The 10,627-nt window shown below is 50.6% G+C and overlaps 1 protein-coding gene across 2 annotated transcripts in view; it reads left to right on the plus strand.

The window, feature by feature from the left end:
- The first annotated feature begins 574 nt into the window (after window positions 1-574).
- Window positions 575-10,627, plus strand: part of Ms4a15 (membrane spanning 4-domains A15) — a 17,051-nt gene continuing 6,998 nt past the window's right edge. The window contains exons 1-2 of one of the 2 annotated variants that reach the window (XM_055614219.1): window positions 575-633; window positions 10,158-10,410. In XM_055614219.1, coding sequence (XP_055470194.1) covers window positions 575-633; window positions 10,158-10,410 — 312 coding nt within the window. The remainder of the gene's footprint in view (window positions 634-10,157; window positions 10,411-10,627) is intronic. The other variant, XM_055614220.1, reaches the window with a different exon arrangement.

Below are 10,627 nucleotides of genomic sequence, written 5' to 3' on the forward strand. Positions count from 1 at the left end.
CAGGTCCTACCTAATCATTGTGGCCTTCCTGGTTCCCTCAGAAGCTATTCTGTGAGAGCCTGAACCCAGAAACTCACAGGCTAATTTGTCAAGTACTTGAAGGGTACTGTGCATACAGAATACATACATACTAACACATGTTCGCACAAATGTTCATGATTAGACCATCTGCCACTTGTCATCAGAGAGCTGAGAGCCTCTCAGGCCCCTTGTCAAACCTTGGTGGGAAGAACACAGGTAGCCTGTTCAGGCCTCTCAGTGGGATGAAGGAGAGGGTGAAAGCCATATGGGAGTCTCCATCCTAGCTCTGACACTAGTAGGTAGTACCCAGAAATTCACTTTTCCTCTCTGGGCCTTGGTGTTCCCTTCCAGAGACTAGAGCAAGGGAATGGGGTACTCTTAGGCCCTTTGGAGGCCAGTGATCACACAAGTGGCTTCCTCTGGCCCCCACCTCTGGGAACCAGGCGGAGGCCTCCGGGCCAGGAAGGACTGAGAACCTACCAGAGACGCAGCTCCCAAGCAGTGATTTCCAAGCCCCACACGGATAGCAAGCTTTTCACAGGATAATGTGTGAATGCGGGAGCGCAGAGGCAGAGGGGAGTCAGCAGCCCGCACAGCAGCCGTGGCAAGCCGGTGAGTACCCCTATTGCCCTTCTAGAAAGGCCACCAGGGGAACACAACAGGAGAAGAGGCCTGGGTTTGTGGAGGCTCCCAGGGAGGGAGGGAGAAAGGGCTCATTGAAGGGAGCCCACCTGGCACCAAGACTGAGACGGAGGGGGCTGCCCACTTCAGCTCAGGGCAACAGGAGACCCACTCCACAGCGAAGGGGGATAAAGAGGAGGTGACTGTCTTCTCTCCTCAAAACCAGGACCAGAGGTTACTCAGGCACCTGACAGGGAGGGACCCCAGAGAGACAATCACTCCCCCAAGAAGTAGAGACTTCCTCCAGAAGCCACTCAGGTTAGAAGCCCGATCTAGGCAGGTGATTCCAACCCATGCAGAGGTGTCCTACTGGTCCCCTCTCTGACAGGAGGAGAAGGACATGGCAAGGGTCCCTGCTAGAAAAGTCTTCTGTAAAAGTACTGTTTGCAGATGGGAAGAACTAGTCGGGGAAGGAATTGGATATCCCTGCTGCCCACCTTCAGTGGCCCTCGGAGGGGGGGAGGTGAGGATCAGGCCATGGGGTATGTGAGGTCCAACCTGGGAGTAGGAGAAAATGACTGGGAGATCTGCTTCCCCGTGGCATCGCTCCTGGGTTGGTGGGGCGGGCCTGGGCAGAGCCAGACTTCCGTAGATGCAAGTCTGAGAAGTGGCTGCAGATCCAGGATGTATGCATAGGAAATCCTTAGAAGCCTGAAACACCGTACCCCACTACTACACAGCCACTCAATGCGATATACGGAGGAACGAAGGCCCAGGGAGATTAAACAATTTGCCCCGATTCACTCAGCTACTTCATCTCCCCAGATGGTAATGTGGATTCTTACCAGGCTGAGCGCAGGGTCCGTGACTTAATTACCAAGCAAAGCTGCCCGGTCCCGCACGTGTCACCACGCATTTCATCCCAGGATCCCTAGCCCTTCGAGTCACTCCCCTTCCAGCTGCCAACACCTCCCCAAAAAGCAGCTCCGACGGGGAAATAAGCAAAGCTCCTTTGGGACCTGGGTGGAAGAAGAGGTTCTCTGGAGATGCTCCTAGACGAATGCCAGCTGCCCAAAGGTGCTGCAGCTAGCATGCTGGGGCAGGCGCGGCTAGCAGCTGAAGCTGCTAACAGCTGAAGCCCTCCTCCATTCCAGGCGTGGGGCCGGGGGTTGTTGGTAGCTGGGCATTATTCTCTTTATGGAGTGTTGGGTGTGGAGAGGGTGGGCTTTGCTTCGTCTTGCGGTTTCAGTGAAGCCTAAGGTGGGATGTGCTCTGTAAAGTTCTTTAGAATTTGGATACTGGTTCTCTTTTTATGAGATGTAAATCAAGTTTTTATATCCTGTGATGTGAAGAGGTATCTATCCGTTTCTGAGTGAAACTGTTCACATCAGTTTTCAAAAGTTCACAGCGATCACTGAGCAGGGTGACACTTAAGCAGTCCTGTAGCTGTTTCCGGTTACCCTCGGGCCAAACAGCAGCAATTCCGTAACTTGCGGTCGGGCTGCCTGGTCTTGTGCTGTGTCCTGGCTTGACCTGGGGCTGCACCTCAGCCCAGGTACGGCAGGTAAGAAGGGTGTCTGCTGGCTTTCGTCTTTCCCCATGCCCTTTCTTGCCCCCCAGCCCCCTAATATACAGTGGCTGGCCAACACTGGCATCTCCAAGGCTGGGCAGAGGTCAAGGAGGAGAAAGGCGACAGGGGCCACACACCTGCTGGGTGCTTTGTGACTCACTGCCACCCTCCCTGAGGTAGACACTTTTCTAAAGGGGTCTCTACAGAGACAGACCCCATTTTAGAGATCTCTCTCCTGTGTGCTTCTCTGGGAAAAAAAAAAAAAAAAGCCCTTGCCCAACTTATAAATCTGCAGGTCCAATGAAAAGAGCCAACATGTGACTTTCTTTCAGCAAGCTCCCAAAGCCAGACAGACTCTCAGCCATGGCAAAAGATAACTGGAGACATGTCCCCCTCCTTTCTGTACAATGATGTCAAATCTACTTTCAACCTCACTTGCAACTGTGGGAGGGAGGGTATAAAAACCACCCACAGCTTCTCAGCCACCTGCCTTTCACAAGTCCCCTGACACCTTTGGTGACATCCCTCACTGCAGAATCTGGTCTCAGCTGACAGTTCGGCCTTAACATCTCCAACCAACACATCAGCCTTGAAGGCCCATGACCCGCCCCACTTTCCTCCACTCCCTACCCCCCCCACTCTCCACCCGACCCCTGCAAAATGACCCACATAACACCTCCTCCCCAGGGCTGCCCTAGAGTCTGTAGGAGAGCTCTTTGTATATAAACTGTAAAGGGCTGTGCATAAAGTAAATGCCGTGTCTCATTCAGCAGTTGATAATCAGCACAGCTGTCCTGGATGGCCTGAGCTTCCGGGCAGCTGCTCCCTTAAGGCAGGAGCAGCGTCTTTTTCCTTCCCTTCCTAGGTGTGCATGAGTGGTGGGGATACCCAGCCTGACCGTTGGTGAGAGAGAGAGGAGCATGGAGATGGAGTCACCTGGAATCTCACAGATAGATTGATTAGTCACTGGCTTCCGGAGGAGCCAGGGGTCGGGGGAGGAGGCGGGTGGAGTGTGAATCTTGGGACCGTGATGTATTCCTGCTCGGGTTTGCCACTTGCCCTGCCAAGGGTGCAAAGCCTATTTCTGTAGGTGTTTTCTCTTCTCCTGAGGATCACGGGGGTCTGCGTGTGATCGTATTTCTCACCACCCTCCTAGGAGAGATGCTGTTAATGACGCACGTGCTCCCTGTTGGGCTCCTTGAGCCTGGTGGGAGCCCAGAGAGACCTTCTGACCTCAGAAGATGTCCCCAATACAAATAAAACCATCATGGCCTCCAGACATGATCTTCACCTGTCCCTGCTGGAATGACAGCTGTGAGAGAGTGTCCCTTTAACCTAAAATTCCCCCTTTTCTGACTCCCGAAACGTTGAACTCTCCTTAGTAACTTTTTAAACAGCCTTACTTGGGGAAGCACTGCCTTGGTGGGCTCATTCAGCCGCCTTTTGTTTTTAATGTGAAAACCAAGCTTATGTGAACTGTTGTTCTGAGGAAGTGTAGCAATGGGTCCCCTGACAAGACAAGGATCCTGGTCCAGGAGTGGATGGGTTATCTAAAGTCAGTATCCTCCTTACAGGAAGTGGGGGTTCTGGGATCTCTCACAGTTCAGCCACTGAGGTGCTGTGTGACTGTGAGAGAAACTCTCACCCTCTCTGGTCTATTAGTCAGAACTGTACATAGCTCTTGCTCCTTCCTATACTCTAGGCTCCTTGCGGACATAGACTCTTGTGTCTTGCTGCTTCACATGTTTCTCTGTTTCCGGAGGATGTTCATGGTCAGGAAAAGCTATTGTGTGCTTCAGGATCACATAGCTTAGTGTCCGTGTGTGCATGTGTATGTATATATGCAATGTTTATGTGGGTACACATACATGTAGAGGCCAGAGATGACACCTGGGGTGTCATTCTTCAGGTGCCCTCCATCTTGTTTTCCCAGACAGGGTGTCTTGCTGGCCTGCAGCTAGCCAATTTAGCCAAACTGGCCGGCCATCAAGCCCTAGGGATCTGCCTGGATCTAGCTCCCCCACACAGGGATTCTAAGAACTCCACCATGCCCAGTATTTTTGTGTGGGGTCTTGGCATGGAACTTGGCTTCTTGTGGCTTGCGAGCACTTTACTAACTCAGCTATCTCCCATCGTCGGAAGGCAGCAGAGAGTAGTCTTTCTCATGCTTCACAGCCCTGAAGACTTTACTCACTTGGGAACCCAAGCCTTGTTGGGTCTTAGGGGCTGGCAAGTAAAAAGGAAAAGTGAAAGGACTTTATCCACCTGAGGGGAGTGACTTCCAACTAGGATCATAACAGGCTCTGGAGCTGCAGAAGGGAGTGGGTAAGTTTCTTTTAAAGCCAAAAGCCACAACCAGGGGTTTAGGGGAGGATTAAGAGGATTAAGTAAGTATTCAATCTTTCTTTGAAGTACACGTTCAGTCCTTCTTTAAAGGAACAGGCCCTTCCTGTAAAAGGCCTGTTCCCAGGAGGGAGAACAGGATGCCCAAGGGCAAGGCAAGACAGCAATGATATCTTTTCTTTCTTTCAACGCCTGATGAAGGCCACCTGGCCTTTCCTGAAATTAGGGAGAATCTAAAGGGAGACAGGAGTCTAGGGCAGAGGGCATTTGGCAGATGTCCCATTCCAGGGAGCCACTGAAAGATGGCTGGTTACTGTAGCAAAGGGGAAAGGCCCTCCACAGTGCCCTGGACTGGTCACTAACACCTCAGAAGATGTGAATTTACTGTCACTAATGTGATTTTAACCAAAATATTATATGTCACAGGACCACTCCAAACATGGAGGCACCCAGAATACAATAGCTGGAACAGTGGGGCAAATGACAGAGACTGTCCGTGGAGGCAGCAGTTACAGGTGCAGGCTGAGACACAGGCAGACTTGGACTTCAACCTGCCCTCAAATTCACCATCTGAGTCACCTTCTCTGCTGCAAGTGTTGTCACTGTGAAGGCAAGGAGCAGTGTGTCAGAAGTATCATGTCTGTCTCACCTAAGATAAGGTTAGCATACGCTGTCAATCTCCTAATCGGGGCAGCATGGAGCTGGTGGCTTGTGAAAAGTTAAGAAAGTCTCAAAGGTCAGTGAGGACCTCAGAGTGCTGACAACACTGCTCTGAAACAACCACAGCACAGCCCTTTGCAGGTTGCTGAGGACGTTCCTGTCCAATTTGACTTCTGAACTTTGCTGCCAGCCTCTGAGATGGGTGAGCACCTGTAGTAACTAAAACAAACGCCTGGGGGATCGCATATTGAGAGAACAGGTCTGTTTCCGGCTCAGCCCATGCTTGGTTGCCCCTGTGTTCTGAGCCTGTCAGGAGGTAGGGTATGACAGCCAGAGTATGTGCCTAGTTAGCAAAGAGGAGGAAGCCATGATCCCCAAATCCCTTTCAAGAACACGGCCCCACCGTCAGGGCCAGAGGACCCTCCACCTGCCTCTGTCTCATATGAGTTCACCTTGGCTCATGTGCCTGAAGTTTTGACTTCGAGCTGGTGACACTATTTGGGAAAGCTGTGGAAGCTTTGAGAGATGGAACCTCTCTGGAGAAAGTTGCTCAGTGGAGCCAGGGCTTGAGGTTTTACAGACTAGTCCTGTAAAACTCTGTGCCCATGTACTGCTTCCTCACTACAGGTGTATTGTAAAAACCTATAAGCCACCGCATTTTCCCATGAGGCTTTGTTATTTCCCATGAACTACAATTCCCAGCATTCCAGGAAGTCTACCTGGTGAGGCTTGCAGGTTAATTCTGGGCACTACACCTCACCACAGGTGTTATTGCAACCAGACACCTCCGGCTCCTGCCACCAGGCCTTCCCCGACAGGATGGACACTGTCCCTTGAACACTGAGCCAAAACAAACCCTCCTTGCTTTAACATGCTTATTTTGGGGTACTTGGTCACAGAAATAAGAAAAGTAATACAAGGTTCTGTCACCTGTCAGTCAGGTCATCCTGAGGACCAAGCCTTTGTCTAGCATATGTGCCTTTAGGGGACACTCAAGACCCAAACCCTAGCCACAGCCACCACAGCCATCTTTACCTTCATTGTATAGAAATATTTAATAGCTCGATTTCTTTTCCTTCTTACTCCAAACCACAGAAAGTAATGTAAATGACGTCTAAAGCAAGAAGTAAATCCCAGTGGCCATTTATTAACGTGCAGGCAGTATTCTGAGAGAGGAGTTGGAAAACTCCAGCACACCAACTGGATCCAGGCCATCTGTTCATGTCAATAAACCTTATTGAAACACAGTCCCACCTACTCCTGTATCCATTGTCTGTGTTGGGTCTACACTGCAGCAGAGGCAGCTCCTACTTCAAACGGAAACTACTTGACCGAAGCCCCAAATTTTCACTAGCCGAGTCTCTGCAGGGAACGTTTGCCAGTGCTGTCCTAGGCACATCTGCTAAGAGGCATTTCAAACGTGAGGGCCTGGAGACCAGAGTCTCGCCAACTGAGTCCCATCGTGGGGGGTGTAGTAGCGCCGTTCCTAGACACTTGCTCTTGATGTCACACATTGGCCGCCCAGCTTTGGCTGCAGGAAACATTAGAAAGTCTTGAAGATGTCAAGCGACTTCTGCCACCCTCCCCACATGGGACTGTTGTTCAGTAACACTATTAGCCTGAAACATGTTCTTTTTGTGCACGTGTGTGAATACATGGATGTGTGTGCGCATGTGTGTGCGCATGTGTGTATGCAGGTTCTTGCAAGTGCATTTGTGTGGAGGCCAGAAGTCCACTCTGGGTGTCACTTTTTCAGAGACAACTACTTTGTTTTGTTTTGTTTTGTTTTGTTTTGTTTTGTTTTGTTTTTTGAGAGAGGGTATCTCATTGTTCTGGAGCTCACCAAGTAGGCTGGGCTGGCAGGCCAGAGAGCCCCAAGGATCCAACTGAGTCTGTCTGTCGGGCACTAGGTTTACAAATGTGGACCCCCACACCCCACTCTGACTCAGGTAAATCCTCATGCTTATACAGCAAGCACTTTATGAGGTTAGCTGTCTCCCCAACACATGAAACATTTTATTAATCACCTACAGTGAGCAGAAAATGCTCATGCCTGCAGATTTTTAACCCTTGCCTCTTCTGCCATTCCCAGGGTGGGCAGGGTACTCCAGCCACTGGAACCCTACTGCACTCTTTGTGGGGACTCAGCTATGCTTCTGAGGGGCAGGTCCAACAGGACCCTTGCACTTTACATTCACCAGGACGGATCAGGTCCATCACAGAGCACATGGCACAGGAGCACACAGGTGGCAAGTGCCACCAACTAGCGTAAAGATGCCCATCCACTGAGGTCTCTCGCAGAGCCACAGGAAATGGGCTGCATCAAGAGCCTCCTATTCCAGAGAGGGGCACACTTGTGGGGTTTCTTTCCTTCTTTAAAAAAAAAAAAATTTATCAATTGCAAAATATTCACTCTGTATTCCCCCTGTAGCTCCTCCCCTCCCAATCTCACCTTCCCTCCTCCTTCTCTACCCAAGCCCCTCCCCCAGTCCACTGATAGGGGAGGTCCTCCTCCCCTTCCTTCTGATCCTAGTCTATCAGGTCTCATCAGCAGTGACTGCATTGTCTTCCTCTGTGGCCTGGTAAGGTTGTTCCCCCCTCAGGGGGAGGTGATCAAAGAGTAGGCCAATCAGTTCCTGTCAGAGACAGTCCCTGTTCCTATTACTAGAGAACCCACTTGGACACTGAACTGCCATGGGCTACATCTGTGCAGGGGTTCTAGGTTATCTCCATGAATGGTCCTTGGAGTGTCAGTCTCAGAAAAGACCCCTGTGCCCAGATTTTTCGGTTCTGTTGCTCTCCTTGTGGAGCTCCTGTCCTCTCCAGGTCTTACTATTTCTTACTTCTTTCATAAGATTCCCTCACACTTGTGTTTTTTACAGTGCCAGAATTTATTGACTAACGATAAATGTACAAACCAAGTCAGTTTCATTCCCTGCAATTTGCCAAGTGCTCATGATTTTCCCTTAATAGCTGGCTGTTGACTAATATGGGCACTTTTATTCTGATCTTAAGTATTGGTGTTAACTCTCAAATCACACATATTACACCTTAGTGTGTGTGTGTGTGTGTGTGTGTGTGTGTGTGTGTGTGTGTGTGTATGACCTCAAAAGTACAGAGAGGTCACAGCATAGTTTAAAGAGGCCTTACCAGAAGCAGACAGCTACCAGAAACACAGGAAGTCGCTGCATTGGTTGGATAAGATATTAAGACCAGTCAGGCATGGTGTTGCATGCTTGTAATCCCCGCACTCAGGGAGGCAGAGGCAGGCAGATCTCTGTGAGTTCGAGTTCAGTCTGGTCTACAAAGTGAGTCCAGGACAGGCAAGGCTACACAGAGAAACCCTGTCTCAAAACAAAACAAAACAAAAAAAGATATTAAGGACCCCAGTTGGAGAGCTGAAGGCACAGGACTCGTGGCCGAGAGGTGCTGCAGAGGCACAGGACCACGGAGGAGAAGTGCAGGGCTGGTTCAGACAAAGACACAGACTGGCGGTAATTTCAGAAGGCTGCACCAAGCGCTGGAGACCAGGCTGAGCTGGAAATGGACAGTCTGCGGCCCCATGACACACACATTGGGTGGTCAGGTGCCAGGTCAGCGGAGCCATCACCACTGCAGGGCCAGGTGTCTTCTCTGTAGGGTCCAGGTGCTACTCCTCAGCCTTAGGAGTAAATTGTTTGTGCCTCGTGGGTAGTGCTGGGCGGTGGTACACAGTGAGACAAGCAGTCATCCCGCCTTATTGTTTGAACTCACAAAATGGCCAAATGCTGCCTTTCAAATGGAGTCGCCCAGGGCAGGGCACAGCCCGAAGCCACCCTTTCACACATGTGGAGCAGCCTGGTGCCGAGCACAGCCTGCTCCCCTGAGGCTGTGCGATCTCGAGCTGCAGTGCCTCATGAGCACAGCCCGCAGCCCTCAAAGCAGTGGGGAAGGACACATTTGTGTGGTGAATATTTAAGGTTTAAGAAAATACTTCAGGTGAAGATGGTAGAACATTTCACTGTGTACACCATGGCCTTTCCCAGCCCTCTAATGTGGTAGGGTCTGTTGCACTTCCCACTGCTTTTTTGGTCAGGAAACTGAGGCAGGAAGCGGTGGCCATGGCCCCAGGTTCAAATCCTGGCTTCTGTCACAGAGCTGTAACTTGGACTGCTGGGTTCTTCACCTCATGTGGAAGCCAACAAGGAGGATGACTGTCGAATGTCATATAATCCACTAGATTAGTAACTGCAGCACCCAGGAAAGCTACCCCTGACATCTGACTAATGGGTTTGTGTTCCCTAGGGTGGTTTTCCCGGGTGAGCCACATCTAAGGTTTTCATGTAATCCATGTTGATCTTGGCTGCAAAAGCGGCTACTCCTTGGGCAGTCAAGGATGGCAGAAATTTGCCCCAGGGTAGTTACGTACCAACAGTCAATAGATGTGGGCCTAGAGGAAGGAAGAAAGGCGTGTCCTTCCTGGTCCTTCTCTTTCCATGAATAAAACTGTACTTCAGCTAAGCCCTGCCTTACCGGGCTGTGTGTTCCTAAGCCATCACTCACCCTCTCTGGGGAAAGGAGATGCTGAAATATATGCTTCTCTCAAGGTTCTACTTGGGCTGGGGATATGGCTCAGCCGTAGTGGACTTACCTGGAATGTAGTCTGAGTTCCATGGCCAGCACTAAAAATAAAATTCCTTCCATGTAACGTAGGAGAAATCAAGATCAGTCAAGAGTCGAAAAAGCCTAAGATTCAAGCCAAAAAAAAAAAAAAAAAGCCACAGCTTTCACCAGGAGCCTACTTCCCTTCTGTGAGTCTCTTCTCTGTCCCCGGCTCTAGTTGGGAATTTGGGCTCGACTATGTCCAGGCCTCAATCAACAACAGCAGAGAGATATGCCGTTTATGAAACAAGAGGCTTAAAGCAAATGTGTAACCACCATTACTGCCTTGTTATCTCCTGAGCCTTCATCCCCCAGGCTCTCTGAACACGATGTCTGCACCTCCTGCGAGCAACGGTGTGTTCGTCGTCATCCCGCCGAGCAACGCCAGCGGCCTCCGCCCGCCTCCGGCCATTCTGCCCACCTCCATGTGCCAGCCTCCAGGGATCATGCAGTTCGAAGAGTCACCGCTTGGGGCGCAGGCACCTAGGGCCACCCAGCCACCTGACCTTAGACCAATGGAAACGTTCTTGACGGGAGAACCCAAAGCTTTAGGGGTAAGAGCAGCTTCCCCTGTGACCTGAGACAAAATTGCTGGGCAGGCGGTGTGTCCCATGCTCAGCAAGGAGAGGAACGGGCAAGGGATACATGTGAGAATTCCCAGCAAATGGAGCTCCAGGACAGCCAGGGCTACACAAAAAACCCTGTCTTGAAACAAACAAAAAAGGATAGATAGATAGATAGATAGATAGATAGATAGATAGATAGATAGAT

This window comes from Psammomys obesus, unplaced genomic scaffold, assembly GCF_907164565.1.
Source record: "Psammomys obesus unplaced genomic scaffold, mPsaObe1.curated_primary_1811, whole genome shotgun sequence".
In the NCBI taxonomy this organism is placed as follows: Eukaryota; Metazoa; Chordata; class Mammalia; order Rodentia; family Muridae; genus Psammomys; species Psammomys obesus.